Consider the following 25437-nt stretch of genomic DNA (forward strand, 5'->3'; position numbering starts at 1 on the left):
CAGACACATGCTGGAGGATTCACCGGTAGGAAACAAGAAGGCAGATGCTTCACAGGCTTGCTTGCTCTTCTATGAGTCTACCCTGCAAGACAAGTGGAGTCAAGCAAGTCTCAGGACCAGTGCATTCCACCAGCAGGTGTGGGTTACCACTGCTAGGCTGTGTTAGCGGCAGACAGAGCAGCCAAGAACTCACTGGCTTAGGCAATCATTGTCACAGAGAAGGAATCCTTCTCATTCTTTCCTCAGGGACTGTACCAGGCTCAAACAGCAGGGCTGAGCCAGGCTGCAGGCCGCCAGCCCCTCCCATGTCAGCTGTGTTCATCCAGGCCCAGGGAAACGCCACACACCAGAGACGAAGGCTTGCGAGCACACACTACAGCACCTCAGATGTGAAAATGAAGACAGCAGGTTTTAAATGCAGCTAAGTTTGATGACGTAAACCAAATTCTAAATCTGTAAGAGTGATCCAATATAGTAAAAAATAAAAATAAAAAAGTAACAAGCATCATTATGAAAGGGGAGTAGGCAGTACTTGGGGAGACATTTGGGTACTGCCTAAAATTCTATTGACAGGAGGGAAAACAGAAACCAGTCTACGGGTGGGACAGCAGAACAAGGCAGCAGAAAGAAAACCCTCCCCCGGGAGCCGGAAGGAGCGCGGCTTTCACGAACTCACTGAATACTCAGCAGCCTTCTGTGCAGGTCAGAGAGGACCACACAGGAAACTGAGGCCATTAAGGGATGAGAGGCAGGGTAACTGGAGCTAAAATATAATTACAGAACAAAGTGAATGTGGGAGGAAGAAACAACAGACAAATTAATAACGGTTTTCAGGTTTGGATCAATCATTTTTTCTTCAAAGATAGTCACAGACCCACTGAGCGTAGTTTCCACTCTGTTAGTTCATTCTCCGTGCTCTGTTTCAGATGGAGACCTGCTGGCCTCCAAGGAGTGGTCCCGGTGCTGGAAGCCCCGAGCTTCTGGGGTAAGGCTCTTTCACTGGAGAGATGAAGCACACTCATCTTTCTTCTTAAAAGACTCAACTACATCATCTCTTTAGCCTTACAAATTTGTGCATGTATTTCATTTCAGCTCTATACTCAGTAAGTTAATCTGTAAAACACAGGAGCAGGACTAACACAAGATTAAATACCTACACAGACAGATGACCAAGATACCATTTCATACTTTGAGTCCGTATTTCTAAAACTACATGGGGCAGATATTAGGCCCCACTGGAAAGCAGGTAAAGACACTGCTTGGGACACCCTCATCCCGTATTTGAGTCCCTGGGTACACTCCTGATGCCAGCTTCCTGCTAATGTGCACCCTGGGAGGAAGCACATGATGTCTCCAATAGTTGGGGCCCTGCCATCCATGGGGCAGACCTGCACTGAGCTCTCAGGTTCCAGGACCAGCTGGCAAGTCCAGCTATTGTGGGCATCTGTGGAACAAATCATCACACAAGAGTAGGCTCTTGTTCTCACTTTCTCTGTGTCTCAAATAAATTACGTAAATGATTTTAAAATAATACAAGTATTTACATTATGAAAACATCATGTTTTTCAATTTTTAAGCAAATTTCCTTTATCCACTGTAATCTGAGATAAAATGAGTTCATAAAAATGTACAAAATGTAAACTTGTAATTTTTCTATTTAACCATAAACTATTCTAAATTCAGCAAACTGGAACATTAGCTAAACTGTGAATGTGAAGCATGCTTTACATGTATTTCTGCAAAGCACAGCCTACTGCAGAACCATCTCCAATTACACTGTGAGGCAGGTGTCACTGGAGCTGGAATGCAGGACAGAGAAGACTGGGAACTCGGCTGCATCGCAAAGCCAATGCCTCACCCCTGGTTCCTTTCAGGCACGTAGTGTTCTTTCCTGAACACTGTCTAATGTACCTGTCCAGATCTAATAATTGTCATGACAGTGCACTTAATGAGGGTATACGGGGTACAGCAGTTTGGCTGACCCCAGTACCTCATTTAAGCTCACAACAAAGGAACAAAGCAACAGTGAATTGATGGTGAGCCACCATGATGGACCTGGCCCAGGGCACTCACGAGACAGAGACAGAAGGCAGCTCCACACAGGCTTCCTCACTCCAGCCCTGCTGCCCAGCAAGGTCACAAAGCCTCCAACAGACAACAATGCTCAGACAGTCAGCACCCGCTCTGCGCGTGGGCCTGGACTCCACACTTGGTCTTCCCACCACCTCTCTGTTCCTCTCGCTGACTACATCCAAGTCCATCCATGCTCCAACACCCTCTTCTCCCTAAGGCTTCTGTTCCTGTTTGCACAGCAGTATCATACTCGCTCACTGCCAGTGGGAACACTTGGCACCCTCTCTCTGTTTAGCCAAAAGTTCACGGCCTGCAACGTGGCAGAAGTACCCTGTGTGGCCACCACTAGGGCTCAGGGATTCATCAGTGGCTCCTAAGCCACTGTGAACAGGTGGAGGAGACAGCCCAGGTCCTCAGCATGGCCGGCAGGGGCCCAAGAGCTTTCCCAATGTCTAGCTCCCTTCCCAGGTCAACTCCCAGCACACCCTTCGAACACCCCCCCGACAGCCCCAACTCCAGAGCCTGGCACACACTGTCCTCCTGCTCTGACACCACCTCACAGACACCCACTGGGACCATCCCCTCCTCTGACCTTTGCCGCACGTGGTGCTCTGGACCTCACATCATCATTACCTATGCTGTGCACTTCGCTCTGTCCCCCACAGCCAGGGACTCTGCTCAGGCCGAAGTGCGAGGTCACTCCCCACCTCGCGACCCTCCTTCCACGGCTGATGAGAACAGGGACACGGTGCCTCACCTGCTGAGGCAATGGCAGAAGAGACAACTGAGGAAACACCTGGTTTTCCACCTCCCCTTCTCTGCCATCACCACACACAGCACTACCAGTGTGGCTCAAACAACACCGACCTCCACAGGGAGTAGGTGAGAGAGGAAGTGACTTCAGGGAGCCACACCCTGAGAGCTGGGGCCCAGGACAAGGCCGTGCTACCTGGACGAGTCTTTCCCACCCCTCTGGCACCTGTATAATCTGGGAATAATCGTGCTGACCCCACGGCACTCCCGAGAGGTGAGTGGCTGCAGGGCAGCTGGCATGAGGCCCGCAGAGATGGCCCCAGTGGGTCAAGGAGGGTCACAGAGGCTTACTCCTGGGCTGCGCCCACCCTGGGATTAGGGCACTGAGTGTCTTGGTGAAGACTTCCTACCTGATTTGTTCCTGGAGAGTTTCTCTCACCAATACTGAAGAAGAAACGTTCCTAATGAATAAACCATGGTTTCACACCCCCCCCCCACACACAAACACATGGCACCCATAGGCCACGTTTCTGTCCTTAAAACCCTACCCACTCACAGTGACAACAACCAGTTCACTTTTCCAGCAGGTGTGTGTGTTGCTGCTGTACCACACACTGTACCCAGAGATCCAGACACATTTAGGCCTGAGGAGGAAGATGAGGAGGTTAAAAAAAAAAAGGAAATCTTTTCTCTTAGCAGCAAAAAATAAGTGTAAAGTGTAAAATGCTGCAAAAAAAAACACCTCAGACCCACCATCTTCCCATCAGGATTTCCTAATGACAACACGGAGAATGTCAGAGGGCTCCCTCTCCCCCTTGTGAACGAGCCAGGGCAACACTGCCCACCAGCCTCTCCGACACGCTGTGTTTGCACCTCCGAGCCTACCCACACCTGGCCAAGCTTCCCCTCGCTGCCACCTACAGTGAAATACTCACACACATCCCACTGCTGTCTAAACTCTCCCAAAGCCTCCCAGTGCTGCGGCATGAGCAGCAAACACTTTCAGATCACCCTAAAAGGATGCAGCGTGTTCACAGCTTCTCCCTCCAGTCTCACCCAGAACACCTCCCTGAGCTCCCCACACCATTCGCATGCTCACATCACACTGCAAAGGCACGGTCTACACATACCAACCTGAAGAGGTTTTCTTTTTAACGACCGTGATATTTGTTGCCGGCATGGATATGGACAAGCCAACACCTTTCATCTGTTTCTGAAGTGTACCTTAATAAAACCACTGAGAACAATTTGGCAACATGTGTTAAAATTCTATGAATTTTGTTTAATGTCCAACCTCTCAATCCCCCCTTTTTTATACGGAGCCTGACAGAATAACTGGAGAAATATTTTTACAATCATGAAACCGGGAGGGGAAAAATGAACCTTAGGCTGTGTTTCTATGGAAGAAGAAATTGTCTTTCGTCTGGGGAAGAGGTCTCTTTCCACCCAGGATGCGTGTACTCAACACTGGGACTTCCAGGTGCTCAGCACAATCGAAACAGAACAGACTGTTCCACTTAAACATCTTCTCTCATTCCTGGTATGTGGTCATGGGGGAGAATTTTCATCCTCCAAGTATTAAAAATTAGCAAGCTGTCTCAGTGAAAGTTTATAACATTTTTTTTTTTTGACAGGCAGAGTGGACAGTGAGAGAAAGAGAGAGACAGAGAGAAAGGTCTTCCTTTGCCGTTGGTTCACTCCCCAATGGCCGCTGCAGCCGGCGCACTGCACTGATCCGAAGCCAGGAGCCAGGTGCTTCTCCTGGTCTCCCATGAGGGTGCAGGGCCCAAGCACTTGGGCCATCCTCCACTGCACTCCTGGGCCAGAGAAGAGAGCTGGACTGGAAGAGGAGCAACCGGGACAGAATCCGGCGCCCTAACCGGGACTAGAACCCGGGGTGCCGGTGCCGCAGGCAGAGGATTAGCCTACTGAGCTGGCATAACATTCTTGACAAAAAATTTAGACAAGTTCATTCTCCCTTCTCTTTTCAGGATGGATACTTTCTCTAAGTACTATCAGCTTTCTCCATTGCACAACTTCTAAATATTCTTATATTATTAAATCTTCACTTCAAAATACAGAAAGAATAAACTCGACACAATTTAAAAAGTACAATCAATTGTTATTTTTCAGAATGTGGAAAGGAACAAATATTCTTGGAAAACAGGCCATACACGGAACATGCTGTTCAACAAAGGATGCAACACCATTTGCTGGGTATCTGTATCACATACTGTGTCATGGGGCCAGCACTGTGGCACAGAGGTTAAGCCACCGTGTGCAGTGCCAGTATCCCACATGGATGCTGGTTTGAGTCCCAGCTGTTCCACCTGCAATCCAGCTCCCGGCTAATGTGCCTGGGAAGGCAGAAGAGGGCCCAAGTACTTGAGCCCCTGCACCCACATGGGAGACCCAAAAGAAGTTCCTGCCTCCTGCCTTCAGCCTGGCTCAGCCCCAACCATTGTGGCGGCCATTTGGGGAGTTAAACAGCAGATGGACGATTTCTTTCTCTGTCTCCCCTCTCTCTCTCTAACTCTGACTTTCAAACAAACAAATAAACCTTTAAAAAAAAAAAGATGTGGCATGGGACAGACTGAGAGATGACAGATGGCCCTGCCTTGTGTGAACCTCAATGACTCAACACATTCTATATAAATTCAACTGAGCTTTTAATACAAAGCTTGGTTGCAACGTCTCCAGACATCTTACTCCTTGGGATCACTGTTGCTTCTACTGTAAGACTGAAACCTAGTTAACCCTTCTGAACCCTGCATTCATGGCCTAATAGTCTTTAAAGGTACCATACCACATTTCCATGCTGCCCTATTTGAAAGAGCATCAAACAATAAAATTCTATGCATCTAATGCACAAGGTGTTGCCTGAGCCTGCAGAATCCCAGACACAGTGACTGACACTGGTGTCACCGAGCTCGTGACACTAAGAACACAGCTGCACCAGCTGAAACAGCACCCAGTAAGAGTCCGGCCACTGAGGTCAGCGACGGCCAGTGCACTTCCCACACTGCCTCTGTGAAGGCAGCCTCCAGACCTCAGGCCTGCTTTCATCTCCATTGCTGGCTGGCTTTCGTCCCTACTGAAGCCTGCTCCTGGGGGTAGGAGCTTGCAGAGATGGCTCCACGTCCCGCCCTGTGTGTCTGTCCTTCCCAGTGTGACTTTACAGATCCTTGTGACCTCATCTGGCCAACAGCGCATGGTGAAAGCAGCAACGTCCGTGCTCCTAGCCTAACATTCAAGGAGCTCTGCATGCATGACTTTCTTACAAATCTACAACCATCTTAGGAATGAGGCCTAGCTCACCTGTTAATGGAAAACAGACAGGCCAAGAGGTCCTACCCTCAAAAAGCAACCAGCTGGCCTGGCCACCAGCTAACCACAGATACTTAGGCATACCTAGCCAAATTCTACTAGTCAAATTCAGACCAAAAAAAAAAAAAAAGAATCCCATCCAATTCTCCCAAACACTCATAAACTAAACTCATTTTAGGGTACTAGTTCAGGGATGTTCTGCCACACAACAAAAGCCAATCACAAACAAGCCTACAGCCTAACTTCTCGCAAAACACACCTTCTACACCCTGCTCCAACTGAAATGGGATTTTAATGCTTTTTTTTTTTTTTTTGACAGGCAGAGTGGACAGTGAGAGAGAGAGAGACAAAGAGAAAGGTCTTCCTTTACCGTTGGTTCACCCTCCAATGGCTGCTGTGGCCGGAGTGCTGCAGCTGGCGCACCGCGCTAATCCAAAGCCAGGTGCTTCTCCTGGTTTCCCATGCGGGTGCAGGGCCCAAGGACTTGGGACATCCTCCACTGCACTCCCTGGCCAGAGCAGAGAGCTGGCCTGGAAGAGGGGCAACCGGGACAGAATCCGGCGCCCTGACTGGGACTAGAACCCGGTGTGCTGACGCCGCAGGTGGAGGATTAGCCTAGTGAGCGGCAGCGCCGGCCTCATGCTGCTTTTTCAAGGCATCTCATCCATACTCATGCATACTCCTTGCCATGCCACATTTCTGCTTCCAGTGGCAGGCAGTGCCACATTCACAGCAGTGCTGTCACCCTCACGAAGGTGCCGTGGTGTTCAGGACACTCTCCACCGGTATCCTCACCTGCGTTAGTATCCTCTATCCACAGCGGGGGCACTGAGACTCTGGAGCCTGGAAACAGCCTCCAGCTCCAGCTGAGGCTGAGCTAGGTCCTGGAAAACTTCAGATGGCCTTTGGAAAACTGGTTCGTATCTGGAATCCTAGGTGGCTGCCCCTTGCCTTCCTTATCACTGCAGCATTCTATTTCCATAGCCAGATCCTTGAAATCGGAAACACTCAAAATTACAATACCTCTGAAATAGTTCAAATATTAAACCATGAGGCTTCTTTCCCTAACATATACAAAACCGAAAACAAACACAAGTAACAATAAAATTTTTGAGTATCCGTGAAATAATTATCTTAAAAAGGTACCAGAATCAGACATTTATGTCTGAGCTTTTAAAGTCACTTAGCGATAACTAATTCTAACTATATGCAAAAATCATCTAGTAGCATCAATAAAGCAAGTAATTCAAATAAATTTCTTAAATGATGGTAGATTTTTTCTCCCAGATAATAACTCATACTAGAAAGATACAATAATCCAAGTATGGTGCAATCAATACTATAACATACAAATAGACTAAAAGAGACTATAAAGTACAGAAACAGACTCAACTGCACATTAGTATATGAATACTGAATATATTAAAATAGTATACTGACCAGTGAACAAAAATTATTTAACAAGTGGGATGAAAAATGCTAACTAGAATTATTTCTTATATATAAAAAATAAATCTTAGGTTCATTAAATTTAAAATGAAAAAATGGTGATCACTGAGAGGTTAGAAGACAAACAATTCTATGAATACACAGCAGAACAGCATGATAACTCTGAAGACAGAAATGCAAACAGAAGACTAAAAGATTCAAGTAAAAAGTTAAATCTTTCTGTTAAACATTAAATAAAAGCAACATTATTAAAATATATTTACAAAGTATATTTTAGGTGATTTTATAATAATAAATATCCTTTCTAAAAAGAAGCAAAAACACCTGGAATTGGGCTGGAGTTGTGGCACAGAGGATAAAGTCACATGTGCAATGCCAGCATCCCACTTCATGGCACAGAGGGTGAAGTCACATGTGCAATGCCAGCATCCCACTTCATGGCACAGAGGGTGAAGTCACATGTGCAATGCCGGCATCCCACCTCAGAGTGTCAGTTTGAGTCCCAGCTGCTCTACTTTTGATCCAGCTCCCTGCTAAGGCACCTGGGAAAGCAGCAGTTGACAGCCCAATGCTTGGACCCCTGCCACCCACAGGAGAGACCTGGATGGAGCTGCTGACTTCTGGCTATGGCCTGGCCGCTGACTGCTGCAACAATGTGGCATACTGGCGCCAGTGTAGGTTCTGTCCTATAGAGTTAGTGCTCCCCTGAATTAGTTACGCCCCTTCTGCCTTCCCCTTTAAAAGTGTACATGATTGTGAATAAAGATGGCCATGTTCACCAACAAAGATGGACATGTCCCCGTGCTTCCTGTGGAAGAACACTGTCACCTCACTCTCCCTGACGGGGAGGCCTTGCGAGATGAGTCCACAGAAATGTTACGTTACTCACAGCTGCATCCCCATAACCTGGCCTGATGCATAGGCAGTACTCTCCAAAAAAACGGAAGTTACGGAGAGGAGACTCAGGTGCTGTTTCACCCTTACAGCCATACTTCCATCTCTAGGAGAGACCCAAGATCTCCAGCCCCTATTCTCATTCCTGGACACACAGAAAACTCAGCCAAGACAACTCATCCATGTTACACCCACTTCACATCCAAGTGCCTGCCTCCCCCAGCACTTCGGATCCCCAGTCTGAAGGAACACCCACAGAGGGAATCAGTACGTGAGCAGGAACGTGTGCCTTGATCTCCGGCAGTCCACTCACTCCCTTCTTCCCAACCAAGGAACAAGCGACCTGAATGTGACACAAGGCTTGATGGAGGAGGCAGGATGTCTTCACAGATGGTCAGCAAAGTTCTTTCTTTACTGCTTTCAGAACATGATACCTCGGAGAGGCACTGTGGTGCAGCGGGTGGGGCTGCCACCCACAGCACTGCATCCCAAATGGCGCCTGTTCAAGCCCCGACTGCTCCACTTCCGATCCAGCTCTCTGCTATGGCCTGGGAAAGCAGAGAAGATGGGACGAGTCTTTGGGTCCCTGCTCCTGGTTTTGGATCAGCACAGCTCCGTTTGTTGCAGTCATCTGGGAGTGAACCAGCATATGGAAGACCCCTCTCTCTCACTCTCTGCCTCTCTCTAACTCTGCCTTTTGAATAAATAAATAAATATTTTAAAAACATGATACCCACAAAACAGCCTGAGACAAGCGTATTACCCACTACACTTGTTCCTCTTCCTCCAAGCATGATCAATTTCCCAAACAAGGCCGAGTCAGGAAAACACAGGCTCATGGTTCATGCTTTCATACAAGTGATGCTACGATAAACTATGAAGACCTGAACGTGGCTCAAGGCCTTGAATAAATGGAATGAAAATGGAGTGTGCAGTGTGCACCTGAACGTGCTCAGTGGCACATCACAAGGCCTTTCTGCATAGGACCCCCTCGACCACCAGCTGTGAAATAACTCCCAGGACCACGTGGCTCAGAGCATGATCCCAAGGGCAAAGGGCATGAGAGAAGTGAAGCTGGTGGGAAATGCAGGTTGTCACGTCCTGCATTGTTTTTCTCAACCTTCTCCTTCTAAGATCCACAGTAAGAAAACACAGGTTCCAGTGTGTGCAGGTCAGACAGTCACAACACAGACAAGAGCAGTACAACCCATCTCAGCAGAACCATCCAGAATACAGAAAGGTATTAAAAGCCCAAGGAACCCAGGGCAAGCATTTGGTGCAGCATGGGCATCACTGGAACATGGTGTTCCATATCCACACTGTAGTGCCTGGGATAAACCTGGCTCTGCTCCCACTTCCAGCTTCCTGTGATGTGCACCCTGGCAGACAACAGGTGACAGTTCAATTACTTGGTCCCTGCCACTCACATGGGAGACCTGGATTGAGTACACAGTCCTAGCTTCAATGTGGCCCAGCCCTGGCCATTGTGGGTGTTTCAGGAATGAAACCAGTGGACAGAGGATCTCTTTCTCTCTCTCTCTCTCTCTCTCTTTCCCCCTCTCCATCTCTCCTGTTCAAATAAAATGAAAATAAAGTCAGGCCTGGGAAATCAGACTGATGAAATTTCCCCACAAGAACTTAGAAGGAGATCTCTTCTAATAAAATGCCCATGGAATTAGAATAAATGTTTTAGAACCAAAAAAGAATTCTACATGACAACAGACTGAAAAATTCCAGTTGTTAATGATCCAAGTAGGTCTAGAACTTTTTACCTCAACACTTTCAATATTTAATGTAGTAGATTTTCCCTGTTAAGATTTATTTATTTATTTATTTATTTGAAAATCAGAGTTACACAGAGAGAGACAGAGAGGTCTTCCATCGCTGGTTCACTCCCCAGATGGCCGCAACGGTAGGAGCTGCGCCCACCCAAAGCCAGGAGCCAGGAGCTTCCTCTGGGTCTCCCATGCGTGTACGGGGGCCCAAGCACTTGGGCCATCTTCTACCACTTTCCTAGGCCACAGCAGAGAGCTGGATCAGAAGTGGAGCAGCCAGGACACAAACCAGTGCCCATATGGGATGCCAGTACTGTAGGCAGCAGCTTTATGCGCTATGCCACAGCACCAGCCCCTCCCTGTTCTTTCTTTACCAAAACAAAACTCAACCTTTGAAATTTATTTTCAATAACTCACAGAATCAACATTCTAGTTCCATGCTTCCTATAGGAGGTCTGGCCACCTCACTCTAATCATGAATACTGCAAGACTGTAATTTAACTCTCCTCTCTCAGGTCGCACAGAAATGAGTGTTAGGAAGCTGCGTCTGTTAAGTCCACAACCACTCTTTGCACACGTGGCCCTTGCTGGGTCTTCCACTCCTGCCCATGCATTGTAGGAGCTCAGGCCTGAGACACAGCACAGACCCCAAAGTGAGATGCAGCACATTTACAGCTGTGTTCCCCCTGGCAAGTGGACCAGCTGCCCCCAGCTTCAGTCCCTCTGTCAACCGGGCACCCTTAGGAGGTGCTGGCGATGGCTGATGTTACTCCTCAGGCTCTGAAAATATTTGTAAAACTGAAATCATAAAGTGTGTATCCCGAGACCTGCTGCCTGTTTGCGACTGTGGGCTGAGTCTCTGCTCATCACAGCGTCCTGTGCGCCAGCAGGAGGAGGCAGGTAGAAACAGAGCCTGAGTCAGAAGTTCTGCTTCAACAAGCCGGATCCCACAGAATCTGGAGAAGCACTGAGCCAAGGGACGTTCCCTGTTACAGGTCTCACATTCGCCTGCTGAGAGTCAGGCCTCAGCAAATCAGCAGCGTGTGTGCTGTGAATCACAGAGGTCACCGGCAGGCCGCTGGCATCATAAATATCGAATCCACGGACTACGTGTCGTGCTACGAGCCCTCGGATGCTTCCTGAGTCACTAGCTTCGCTTCATGGTGCCAGTGAGACAGATTTCTCTTTGTCACTTGAAATGAGGTTTACAAGCAAGGCCATCGGTGTATGCCCCCAGTATAAATGCAGTACACCCAGAGCCAACACACGGAGACCATGTAGGCATGTCCCTCAAACAGCATCCCAGCACCCAGGCCGGAGGAGGTGAGACCAGGGTTGCCGCCACCAGGGGCAAGGTGTTTCCAGGGTGTGCATGGCGTGTAGGGGAAAGGCAGTTCCATTCAGATCAGCACCAAGTCCAGGAACAAATGACCCCATGTGTGTGTTTCAGACCTAAATACTGCTGTTTAATTTTTATTTATGCAAAAGGCAAAGAGACAGATGTATACACAGATATTCCCCTGCTGGTTCACTCTCATAAATGCTTGTAACATCTAAAGCTGGGCCAGTCCAAAGCTAGAAGTCTGGAATTTTATCTGAGTTTCTTACATGGGTGGCAGGGACCCAAGTACCTGAGCCATCAGCTGCTGCCTCCCAGGGTGCATTAACAGGCAGCTGGAATCGGAAGCAGAGCCGGGACTCAAACCCAGGGATGCCAATGCGGGATGCGGACGCCCCAGTGTCTTAACCACTTCACTGACTACCTGCCCCCTGAAATTATCTGAACTTGGGCTGGTTTCTGTGTGAAAAGATACGGGCCTGGATTGCTGTCCGTCACAGCCACCTCTCCCGGGCCCCTCCTCACACTGAGCCCTTTACCATTAGGTTCTCCTCACTAATCTCAAACCAGGACGATTTCATACAATCTGAAAGTACAGAGAGACAGCCAGCAGCCACACACGGACCTGAAGGCCTGCAGTGGGAAGTCCAGAGCAGCCGAGTCACCTTGCCCTTGATGCACTGCCTACTTAACTTTATCATACACTCAGTCTTCCCAAGTAACTACTTGGCACATAATTGCCAAAATCAACTTCTAAGATGCTTTAAATTGCACATATCTTATTCTTTCCCATTCTGATTTCAAAATGCCATTTTCTGAGATCTCTATTGAGAACAAAATAAGCTTATTTTTGAAACAATTACCCAACAACGCTGGGATAGGGAGCTTCATGCTCTGCAGAGGTAAGTATTTCTCTCCTGTCTTATAGTGGGTCTCATGAGTGAAAGCCACATCACCATAGCTTTGCATGGTACACTCTGAAACCCTCTACCTGTCTCAAGGAGCACTGGCCTCCTGAGCACTCCGAGTCCCATTTTCAGTCCTCTAGAACTGCACCCAACAGTTTGATCCAATTATTATTTCAGACAGATCTGCATAGAGCTTTCTCCTGAAGAGACTGAGGCCATTTAAGCAACGTCATTATATGAGCTGAGAAATTCTCTCGAGAAAAGGTAATGGGGCATGAAAAATATTAAAACCCCCAAAATACACTTATTCAAGGATTTTAATAATGAAGAGAAATTACATTTCAGGGTGAAAACCCAGAAGCTAAGTGCCCTCCATCACTGTGGACAAAGCAGGGCCTCATCCTTCCACGGCAGGAAAATGCGCTCAGTGTATTCTCAGGCCACCCGTGGGCTGCGCCGGCGATGCAGAGCAGAGGCAATCTCAACAGCACCGTACAGGAGCTCCCAAACAGCGCCGTGCACGGTGGGACAAGTGTGGGCATCTGTCCCCTGGGAGTCCACTGCCTTGTCGGGGCTGCCTAAGGAAAACAGGCACCCCAGAAAGCGCGAGCAGAAGTGGGAGGCCAGGAGGGTTCTCAGGCTCCCTCCATGGTGCCCTCCAGCACTCCGTCATGCCAGGGAGACCACCCTGGCAAGAGCTGCCAGTACCTCAAGTGCTGGTAGCTGAGCAGCAACCTCAGCTCATCCACACAGCTCTGTGTGCACAGCATCCCACAACACTGTCTCCCAGGAGAGGAAAAACAACGAAGACACCATCACGACACTGTGAGAGACAAGAAGCCCAGCGACACTGAAGTGCACGGTGCAGTGACAGGCAGCAGCGCTGCCTGGGTACGAAAAGGTCTCCGCCACGCACACCATCTTCACACAACACAGAGGCCTGCCCAGGCCTGGGTGAGTGCAGGCGCCCAGACTCAACTGAAAGAGACGGGGCTAGAGGCCTGGGCAGGGAGAACGCGGAGGCCCGTTCTCATCCGTCCCTATGGTCTGACCATTAACACGCACACCAGCACTTAAACCCCACAGTAGGAGTAGGAAGACAAACGACAGAGCTCCCACTGCTGAGGCGTGGCTCAGGGCATGGCCACACAGCCTCAGTGACACTGGGGTCTCCTGGCCTCTGCTCCTCCTCCTCCTGGCATCCCAACTCTGCTCCTGACTGCAGTGGGTCTGCATTTCTCAAAAGATCACTAAGAGACACACGAGTGTCTCTCGGTAATTAATCTGAAGGCAAAACTGTTAGTACAATTATTATTCTTTATGAACACATTGCCAGTTCAGTATTTTTGCACTAATCTCTCGTCTGTCAGTTTTTAAACATCTAAAAGGTAGCAGTATGCCAAATGCTTTTTCACAGAGTTTAATGAAAAAATATCAGCACCAAACTGATGATAGCATTTAGGAAACCTACAGCTTATCTTGATGAAATATCACTTTAATAAAACCTAGCTATTTGTCTTTTGTGAAAATACTACCTATTATAAGCTCATTATCTTAAAAAGGCAATGCACAAAGGCACTGCTTCCCTGCCTGTTTTTATACATACCTATGGAATTGGAAAAGCATCCCATCTATGATCTACACAGTATCATATGAAATACTGAATTTAAGTAATTTTAGTGAGAAAAGACTGAATCCAGACTGAGGCTGAACACAGGATTTAAAGAGACAACGCCGGCTTCACTTCGTTCCATTGTTTGCTGGGATGTGATAATTCATTACTGAACACATACTTGCAGAAATATTCTAAAAACGTGGCACAGCACATGCAGAACAATACCCCATCTTTTGGTTGCTATTTCTACCTTTTCACGATTGCTCGGGATCAGCACTGGCCAGGCAGCGCGTGTGTCCCTGTGAGTCCAGGCAGCGCGTGTGTCCCTGTGAGGCCAGGCAGTGCGTGTGTCCCTGTGAGGCCAACCACATGACAGTCGTGCACAAGCGAGCTCCGCACACATCCCTGGCTCCCAGCACCACTCCACAGACAGCTGTGTCTGCTGGCTCCTTTGCACCATAGCCTAAATAAACTACACCCTGCCCCTTTCTCAGAACAAAGAGAATCCTGGTGAATTATAGTCCATAGAGTTTTGCTCCAAGTCTCTGAATCGGCCTTATTAGATTACCATCTCCTTTTATAAATGCCGAAATATTTGACAGGCAGTAATTTAATCTCCACTCCTAGTCTGCAATGCATTTTGAGTAACACAGCCAGAATCATTCAGTTTGGTGTGCAAACAAAATGCACAAATAGAAAACTTAGAAACACCCAAACGACCACCACTTGCAAAAAAGAAACCTCTCTACGTACGCCGACTGCTGGAAGTCAATGAAAGCAGTCCACGAACGTACGGAAGCTGCTCATCAGCAATGGCACATGATCAGGTGCCAATATCATTTATCAGGACGGCTACGATTACAACGGCCCAAAACCCCCGCATCAGTGAAAGCCAGGAGCAGCTGGCATTCCCATGCATCACTAGGGAGAAGAAGAAACCAGTGGCATGCCAGGGAGAACTGGCCAAAGAGTTTGGCAATGAATTTCCACAGCTTTGCCTAGAGGACAAACATGTCCACCCTTAGGTCTACAACTACCAGAAACACAGGTACACTCAAGGTCAAGATGGTGTAAAGAGGGTTTCCACAAGGGTATGTTTACAGCCCAAACTGCCCTTCACCAACAGGCTGATGAGGCGCCAGAACTCAAATGAGACATGCACAGCCATGACAGTGAGCTGAGGTCACGCCTTTACACGAGACACACACAGCACTGGGTGAGTAACCTGTATCCACGTGTTTACAGGAGACACACACAGCCATGACAGTGAGCTGAGGTCACGCCTTTACATATGAGACACACACAGCACTGGGTGAGTGACCTGCATCCTCGTGTTTACAGGAGACACACACAGCCATGACAGTGAGCTGAGTACACGCCTTTACATATGAGACACACACAGCATTGAGTAACCTGTATCCACGTGTTTACAGGAGACACACACAGCATGACAGTGAGCTGAGTACACACCTTTACACGAGACACACACAGCACTGGGTGAGTGACCTGCATCCTCGTGTTTACAGGAGACACACACAGCCATGACAGTGAGCTGAGTACACGCCTTTACATATGAGACACACACAGCACTGGGTGAGTAACCTGTATCCACGTGTTTACATGAGACACACACAGCATGACAGTGAGCTGAGTACACGCCTTTACATATGAGACACACACAGCATTGAGTAACCTGCATCCACGTGTTTACACAAGACACACAGCCATGACAGTGAGCTGAGTACACACCTTTACATATGAGACACACACAGCATTAAGCAAGTGACCTGTATCTACTTGTTTACATATGAGACACACACAGCCATGAGTGAGTGACCTGCATCCACGTGTTTACACATGAGAGACAAACAGCCGTGAGGGCGAGTGTCTTCATCCACATGTACAAAGTGACCCACATCCACGTGTTTACACATGACACACGGCAGCAGACTGGCCTTCATCCACATGGCTGACCTGAATCAAACACCCACAGATCTCAGAAAGACTGAGTGAGGGAAACCAGACCTACACAAAAAGACCTGATGGACAGGACACTGGCTCCGACGGTCAACCAGGACTGAGAGTGCCTACAACCGCAAGGGGGAGGACGGTATGGGCACTCTGAGCTGCCCGACAGAGACAAGCTGTCAGACCTTCACAAAGCCCCTCCCTGGAGTCCTTTCCACACAGGGGCCATAAAACCTGACCTCACCCACAGCAAAGGGTGTTCTGAGGCCCCAGAGAGCTCTGGCATTGTTTACCGATGGAAACATGAACAGCTCTGTGAATAAGAGCAGTAACGGGAGTAGTATCTTTCTAAGCTCTTCACATCTGTTACTTATTCAGTCCTCATACAAGCCCTGCAGAGTCAATGTGACTGGTGCAGATGACGGAGCTGAGGCTGTGAGGAACAAGGTGGCACAGGTAGGAACCTGTGCTGCCCAATCCCGACCCCCAGACACGAGGGTAAGCCCATTTCATCTATACCGAAAGGGCTTTTTAACCTAAGCTTAAAGTGACCTGATGTCCCATCAACACAGAGCTTAACAAAATATCGCTGGTGTCATCTACTGAAACTCTGATGCTGTATAATCAGAAGATGGGCAATATCAACTTCACCACGTGAACCGGGCTTCCCTGAGAAAATACCACTAACGCTACTGCTGCTGGGCTGGCTCCAGTCAGTCCTGATGTCACACCCACCTGTCTTGCACTTGTCGTCTCTCTAGTAATTTAATTTGCCATTTAAAAAAATTTGAAAGGCACAATTACAAATAGAGAGTGAGAAACATAAAGAAAGATATTCCATCTGCTGCTTTACTCCCCAAATGACTGCATTGGCTAGGGTTAAACCAAGCTGAAACCAGGAGCCTGGAACTCCACACAGGTCCTCTACATGGACGGCAGGGGTCCAAGAACTCAGGTCACCTTCCACTGCCATCCCAGGTACATTAGCAGGAAGCTGGATCCGAAGTGAAACAGCTGAGCCTCCAATGGGAACCCATATGGAATGTTAGCATCACAGGCAGTGGCCTAACCCATTATGCCCGAACATTTTTCACAAAGGGCATCAGGACATCAGGGCAGAACTGCTGAAGACTCGGGTGTGAGGTGCAGCCCTGTGTACAACCCCAAATCTACAATCTAGCAAAAGAAAATAAATGAGGACTTAACACTTGAAAATCGTTTCCAACCTCAGTGACTGTCATTAACAACTTCCGAGGCATCAGTTAATTATTTTCTGACAATTCTTTGTTGCTTTCTAACTTGGGCTGAGACTTGCTCTAACTCCTTGAGCCCATTCTACATCAGGGCGACAGTCACCTAGGATGTCTGCAGTTCGTTTTCTAGATGTGTCTTGAATCTATGCTTTGGCTGTTCGCAGAGCACCTGAGACAAAAGTAAATGACAGGATTGGAAGCTGGAAGTGTGCAGAAGAGCCACCAGGGGTGGTGTGCTGCTGGCTGGCTGTCTCCAGGTGCCTCTGGTGGGCTTTGCTGCAAGGACAGAGGCCACTGTGGGGTCATGGGGATGAACGCAGCACAGGATACTCAGCAGGAGCCCCTGTGGGACCTGGGGTACACTGGGGGTGCACAGTATTCCCCTGGGCAGGTCACACAAAGGCTCTACTTAGAGAAGGGTTGAGGAGATCAGATGAGGCCCACCGATACACCTCCCGTGGGCAGAAGCACCAGCTCAGTCCGAGTGGCCATCACATCACCGGGCCAGCAGGCACTAGGGACGCCCAGTCACCCCGTCCCGCCATCTCTATCCACATGAAATGAGACTTGGACTCACTTTCTGGGATTTGTTGGCTGATGCTGTGGTTCACCCAGATTTCATACACCTAACTTTAACTGTTTAACTCCGAGGTAAACCCGGTTGGTTTCTCATCCTCAGTGCCACAGTCTGCCATCAACACTCCGCGAAGATTACCAGTGGGGGTCTGAGCGGACAGTGCAGTCATCAGAACTGAAAACGCACCACTTGCATCTACTGTGCCATCAGGAGCATCCATCGCTTCAGCCACCCTGTGTCTGACACAGCTGGTATCGTCCAGTGCTCATCTACCATATTCACAGCTAACACAGGGGGTGCCTCTCTAGTGTTGTGACCATAAAGCCCTGCCTGTATCTTATGCCCTTCTCTTGCTCCTCCAAATACCCACAGAACCACAGACCATCCCCACAAGCTTGCACTTACTAAGCGAAGTCCATGGGAGGCCCCACCCACTCCTCAGCAAGGGGAACGGCTGGCGGCAGCCATAGGACCGCGGCATTCCCTCCTTCTGGTCCTGCCCAACCCGCCCGGCAAGGCTAACACACTCTCTTAAGGTGCACCGGCTTCCATGCAGCAACTCACGAATTAGGCCGCGTGAGCTCCTGAGGGAACCCGATCAATACCCTGTGCAAGGGGCCTCCTGATCCCTGTCTGATGACAGCAGCAGCACCACGCACAGCACGGAATCCAATGGTAAAGGAATGGGGCTCACACAAAAACGCCAGGGAGGGGACACCAATTCTCTCTCCCTCTGCATCCCCAACTCTCCCCACCATCTCACCCTCTCATACCCACCTCTCAGCCTCCCTCCATCCCCATCTCTCCCTCCTGCCCTCTGCTCCCCAACCACCCCAATCCTCTGTCTCTTCACGCCATTATCGTGAGCACACAACGGTGCTTCACAAAGTTCATGGAAAAGTGTAATTAAAGAACAAGGTTTGCTGGTACAATTTTTTTAAAAAGTTTGTGCATATTTTTGATCATAAACACTTCCCATGAACTCTCGGGAGACCCCGCATATCCATATGACCACAGCTCTGTATTCCACAAGCATTTGAAGAACACTGTTCATATGCCTCACTACTTCTTTGTACAAAAGTAGCTACTAGCTACTAAATAACTGCTTTTCACAAGGAATTAAGTCAAATCTGTTAAGAGATTAGCAGCATAGGTGAAAGGATTTGTTTGTAATGGGTGACCCAGAACCCCTCTGTGGAGAGGCACAGGTGACCGAGGTGAGCTGCATGCTACCAACTGAGGACAGGTGCCATAGGCAGCGGGGTGAGCCTCCTTGTGTCTCCACCAACTGATTCTGGAACATCGTGGCCTCTCCTCTGGGGCTAAGCGAGCAATCGCCTGCCAGTGGAAGGCACTCTATCTCAGATTTCCTGGATGATCCTGACCTCTCCGGGAGCTGCCTGCATGGAGCGGTGCCTGAGTGAAAGCCCCATGCACCTCTCCGGCTGCATCACGGTACACAGCAGATCCCTCTACTGTAGCAGAAGAGCAGCAGTCAAAACGGAGTCAGCCAGCACAGAGCTGGTGGTCATCCTCTCCACCAGTTCTGGAAGCTGTGTAGCCTGTGCACATTCCACCAACCTTAGGTGAGCATTTACTAAGGGAAGCTTTATTAGAGCAAGAAAAAGTGTGCCTCACAGAAGCTGTGCTCACATTTGCACTCCTTACAGCACCTGCCGTCCACGTACGCCGGAGCTGACTTCAGCGGGCACTCAGGCACCGGGCAGGCCAGGGTTTCACACTGGACAGTTCCATTCTAAAAAGAAAAAAAAAAAAAAAAAAAAAAAACAGGACTTAAGGAATTCCCAAGTTGGAGTTCAGCACCCAGTTGACTTTGGAATGTTTTCTTAACTTTCAAACTCTGTCCAAACAATGTCACGAAGCCCACTGCTATCTTCAGTTGCTACCCAGGAAGCCCACAGCATGGACACCCACAGGAAAATACCCTGGACTCCAGCAGCAGGAGGGGCTCCTCCTCTGTCCAGCAACTGCCCCAGAGAGCAAAAGCCCCCATCTCCCGGCAAGTGGAAGGGAAGGGCACGACCTCAATGGGGAATAGTGGCGATGCTCAGAGCACTCACAAAACAAGCCCCCGCAGCCCGGGGTTTCTAGCAGCTGCCTTCCGGGAAGCCCCACCCAGGGCCCAGAATCCCCAGCACATCTGAGCAAGCAAGGGCAGGTCACCACTCCAGGGGACGCCATGCTCACAACCCACCGAGGAGAAGCCACGCCACGGCCAGCGGTGATACCAGGAACCCGACCCTACTGCTGCTCAGGTGTCTGCCTCATCTCACTGACCTCCCTGCAAGGCAGCTGGCCGCCTACTTAATTCTGTTTCTGGTCACCATGCTGCAAGCATGGGAAGGCCACATTGTTAGGGCTGCAATGTGGGCAGGAGCATAGGTGTGCATACATAAAGACCAGAGTCCACACGCGCTGATTCCCCACCGCTGTGATCCTTGCATGTGCACGGTACTATGGGTTTCAGAGCAGTGGATGCACTTGGGACAACGTGTTGAAGGCTGATGCACAAAGATCTCTGACTCCTTTCCAGAATACCATCTCGGGCGGCTGCTGTGCACATGGCATTTAAGAGTCAAAACTACACTCGCTTTGATCTTTTCTCTGAAAAGTAACATACATTTCTGAAATAGTAACACAAAATAATCTACTTAATCAGTGAGCAAATAATATTTGCTTAAACACTGTGATAAGTATTCTACTGCATTAGTAAGTCCCTCACTACTATCTTATTTAAGCTCTATTATTTGTCGATCAGTCAGTCTTGACATAGTATTTACCACTATGTAGAATTCACCTTTGTCGGCACACATTAATAAAAACATGAAGGGAAACCCTCGGGTATGTTAAACGTAACAGGAGAGGACCTGTGAGGATCACCTTCCCAACCACATTTAAATTGCCAACCTCATGGATGTGCCAATAAAGCTAACCTTTATAGCATTCCTAAGCCATACTCCTTCTATAGGCCAAAAGTGTAGTTAATGAGGCAGCACTCAGCTCCTAGATGTGACCAGATTTTCTGGTTGTTGAGTGCTGTGTGTTGAAGAAATGGATCTGAAATGTTTGTGATTGCATTGTTTTTATCCATTTTTAAAAGAGTGTGGCATGTGTGTCACTGAGAGTGAAACCAAACAGAGCCCCTACCAGGCACGTGCAGTTGTTACAGCCGTCTGTCCAGGACTCCAGGTCTCGGTAGGTGGCTCCCTTTGCGGTGCAGGTCCTCTCACAGTAGCACTGGTCTAGTCTGTTCATCCGCTGCTCGGCTCGGGACAGCTGGGGCAGAGAGGAAGTGGTCACTGCTCATGGTGCCAGAACCACAAAAAAATAGACCCCACCCCTAGAAGGCACCGCAGGGTTAACAGGTTCACAACACGGGCGGCCGTGTTAAGACATGCATGTGAGCCTTCTGCCAGACAGAAAGAACTTTCCTCTGTGTGTTGGTGTGCAATGAACCTGCTCCCTGCCTTTGAGACCAAAGGGCTTTGGAGGCTGAACCCAATCAGCATCACCCACAATGCAGAGAGACAGGCTCCAGCTTTGTAAAGGTTTAATCTTGCTAATGTGTGTAATCAAGTGAAAAAAATTTAGAATGTAAGTATCGCGTAAAAAAGAAATTGTAGCTGTGCAACATGACTGCAGGTGGGTCAGGTCACCGGTGACCAGGACGCAGTGACCCGACTGTGCTTGTGTGTGCTGAGACACCAGCGAATGACAGAACGTAACCCGCTGTAGGAAGCACGCACACGACCAACTCCAGGACCTGAAACTAGTGCCAGGATTCTCTTCACTCCCCTGCCGCTCCTGGCTGGCAAGGAAAAGCTAATGACAAGTATACAACAGTAACAATCTGTAATCATAAATAATAATACAACAGCAAATCTCGCCATAGTGGCAGTGTATGAGCCAGGTAGCCTGCCTCATTGCTGAGTTACTGAACCATTTATTGGACAGATGGTGGGAGTTTGAATATTTATAAGGCCATTGCTTGGGCAGGAATTGAGAATCAGTTCTAGAAAGTGGTGCAGTACAAGAGAAGTCTCCAAGGTGGAAATGTGTAGTTATAACGGGAACCGCTAAGAGCCCGCAGGATTTCTAAGTGACCTCACTGTATTCCTGAGTTGCTTTACCTTGGCTGATGTTTTGGCTAAAATATCCTGCAGCTCCATAATTTTCTGCACAAGTCCATGGAAGTCATTGCAAGTTGGACATGCTGGAATTACAAACAGGACATTGTCAAGGTATATTTATAAAAGGTTCAATCTAGCTAAGTCTATGTTGGCAACCAATATAATGGAACTCTATTTTTAAACTGACATCCTGTACAAAATTAAGCAAGAAGGAAACTTTTCATCACATCACACAGTACATGAACTAATAAACTTACTGCGATTTAGATCTGGACACTGAGCAATAAATCCTTGGGGCATGACAACTAATTGCACATCCTGCATTATACCCTGTAAATGAAAAATTTTTAAAACACATATTACTTTCATTCACTCAGATTACATAAAATAGCCAAGTTCATGAAGAAAAACATTACAGAAGAGACTCTTCCAAATCCCTGAATAAAGTCTTTCTGAATATACTGCCTCCACTCCACACCGAGGCCAAACAAGAGACCACCCACGCAGCCTCCCTCCAGGTTCAATGTGAAGATGCAGTTAGTCATTGTAACTGGCCATGTCCTTCCGAGAGTTATTTCTTGTTATCCACTGAAGGGGGGCTCGAGGAGCCCTTTACAAGAACCTCGAAAGCCTAACCTGGAAACCCCTTCTGCCTTCAGCAATGCAGAAACTGACCCCAATTCCAAATGCACCGTAACCATGAGAAAGCAGGGGACAGAGAAAGAGAAAGCGAGTCATGAAGACAGCCCTCATCCGAGTACGTCTTGTTTCTCAGCGGGGGCTCTGGAAGCTCTCTTCTCCACTGCAAAGGACGACAGTCTCCCGAACGGCTGCAGCAAAACCACGCCACGAGCATGGGAGGCACAGGCAGCCCAGCCCGCACCTCTCTCCAAGGCCAGTGGATACCACCCGTCCTAAACAGACAACATGTCACCTGGTGTCCTCAGCCACGAAGGACCACACAGAGCCCAGAGACAGGCTCATCACACACACTCCCACCAGCCCGTGCAGCCACCACCCTCTCTTCCTTTCCCAACATCATTTATTTTCTTCCACTGAAATTTCACTGTATCCTTTAGAAAAAGGCAAAGAGAATGGCTGAAGGGGTGACAGCACTCACAGGTGACAGTCAACTGTGAGTACCTATATGGACTATGGTCTGTGTACCCCCAGTCATGTAACCTGATCAGACACCCTGTGGCCATCATGGGCGCTGCTGTGTCCCTGGGTGTTGTCTGAGGAGCCACCACGTGCATTAACTCCTATCACAGGAAGACAAGACTACCATGGATGTGATACAGTGTGTGCACTGCACACTGGGGACGCTATTCACAGACCACAGTAAAGATGCGAGCCCCTGGAGTGGTGTGCACACACACACACACCCCAAGGTGTGTGAGGGTTCTGACTTGTCACGATCATGGAGGCAGGGTGGGCACTCACAGCTCATGCCTGCCCACACTGAAGACAGACAAGAGCATCCGTGTGGAGGATTCACAAACACAGACTCAGAGCCCATGTGTGCCCACAACTCGCAGCCTGGCCCTGAGCAGTCACTTCACTTCCTGGGCAGGCTGGTGTGTGTGAAGCAAAGGGAGAAAAGACCTACAGGAGAACAGGAAGGCCGTCCTGACTGCAGCCCTGTGGTCATCTCCACAGTGTCCAAAGACCACACTCATTGTCAGCTAAATAAGGTATTGGTGTAAAAAACACAAGTGTGAAGCAAACAGAAGTAGATACTGATAAAAATCTATGCAAACTAAGTTATTTTGTTTCACACATTAAAGCATGAACTGCACTTTGCTAAACTCATCAGAAAGCATTTGCATTTATACTTTATGCTCACACTTTAGACAAAAGGTACCTTGAAATATCCATGTGCGTTATTTCTTTGTCCCAGCCAAAATGTCGTGCCCACAGGCAGGTCTGTGGAGGGCTTTTCCACCACTCTCTCATAAATTCTTTAAGAAAGAAACATCAGAGCAGGAACGTGAGCAGACAAGCATTCCTCAGAATCCCCACTTCCCAAGAATGACAACATCTCACTTACTTATTGCAGTCCACGTGCAAAACCAAATGGGAGGCACTGATGGCCAAGGAGAGCTTGTGCCACTTGTCGTCAGCCAGCATGTAAGGAAACACTTCCGTGTGAGGGCGCTGACTGCCCGAGCGGTAGTGAAGCCGGACCTCATTCCGATGGCCACTGCTTTCCAGTTCCAAGTACCTGCACAGAGAGGAGGCCCCATGGGTGGACATGGTGTAAACCGGTCAAGATGATGGAGGTGACCTCTGCCTCCAGAAATAGGGAGCAGGTGCACTTTCCCTATTTGGTACAACTAGGCATTGTGTTTAAGATAAACCTAAGAACAGCATGAACAATGGAGGCAAGGGACCACGGGAGCCAAGAGACAGTATGGAGACGAGGAGACGAGTTCCCTGGGTTGTGTTTTTGCCTCACATATCCCAGACATGCAGCAGTAGCAGCCCATGAGCTAGAGATAACCATGGATTCAGGCCCCACAGAGTTAACAACAAAGAGGGCTGCCTAGTGAGAATGAAACTTTCATCAGCTAACTGCCATCGACTCCAAAGTTCACGGGGAACACTACGTCCCTTGAGGCTGGCATTATGGAGTAGCTGGCAAAGCCCCTGCCTGTGATGCCAGCATCCCATATGGACACCAGTTGTAGTCGGGGCTGCTCCACTCGGGAACTAGCTCCTTGCTAATGGCCTTTGAGCGCAATGGAAGATGACCCAAGTGCTTAGGTCTCTACCAACCATGGAGGATACTCTGATGAAGCTCCTGGATCACGGGTTTGGCCTGGCCCAGCCCTGGCCATTGTGGCCACCTCAAGAGTGAGCCAGTAGATAGAAGATATCTCTCAATCTCTCAATCTCTCTCTCTCTCTCTCTCTCTCTCTCTCTGTCTATATATATATATCCCCTACTTGATAACTTTTTCAAATAAATACATATTAAGGAAAAAAAAACACTATGGTCCCATCTCTCACCATACTGATTAAAGTTAAGTAAGAAGCCTGGATTTCCACTCTTTTGGGGCAGAAAAGAGGCACCAGCACCAGAGCTGTGTTACAGAAGGCCAAGAACAGTCATGACTTAGAATCCCACGAGGTGGCTACAAGGGACCACAGCACTAGAGGAGACCATGTAAGGAGAAGTCTGTACTCCCACCTCCATCGGTCAGTAGCAAAACACCTCCCCGATCGGGAGAAGGTACCCAAAAAAGAACAGAGGAAGGTAAGGCTTTTCACCAACAGCCTACCTCAACTTTCAGTAGGGGCCACACAGGGAACTGGACGTTCACTCTCTCACAGTCAGCAGATGGGCCAAGCAG

The 25437-nt window shown here is 48.6% G+C and overlaps 1 protein-coding gene across 12 annotated transcripts in view; it reads right to left on the reverse strand.

Annotated features, from left to right (window-relative positions):
- NELL2 (neural EGFL like 2) overlaps window positions 1–25437 on the reverse strand; it is a 391818-nt gene that overhangs the window by 195588 nt on the left and 170793 nt on the right. For all 12 annotated transcript variants that reach the window (XM_070049719.2, XM_070049717.2, XM_070049716.2 and 9 more), the window contains 6 exons: window positions 24133–24306; window positions 23947–24043; window positions 22340–22412; window positions 22083–22165; window positions 21100–21228; window positions 19585–19687 (listed from right to left, as the gene is read on the reverse strand). In XM_070049719.2, the coding sequence (XP_069905820.1) occupies window positions 19585–19687; window positions 21100–21228; window positions 22083–22165; window positions 22340–22412; window positions 23947–24043; window positions 24133–24306 (659 nt within the window). The remainder of the gene's footprint in view (window positions 1–19584; window positions 19688–21099; window positions 21229–22082; window positions 22166–22339; window positions 22413–23946; window positions 24044–24132; window positions 24307–25437) is intronic.

Source organism: Oryctolagus cuniculus, chromosome 9 (genome assembly GCF_051225735.1).
Source record: "Oryctolagus cuniculus isolate XC-2025 breed Fujian yellow rabbit chromosome 9, ASM5122573v1, whole genome shotgun sequence".
In the NCBI taxonomy this organism is placed as follows: Eukaryota; Metazoa; Chordata; class Mammalia; order Lagomorpha; family Leporidae; genus Oryctolagus; species Oryctolagus cuniculus.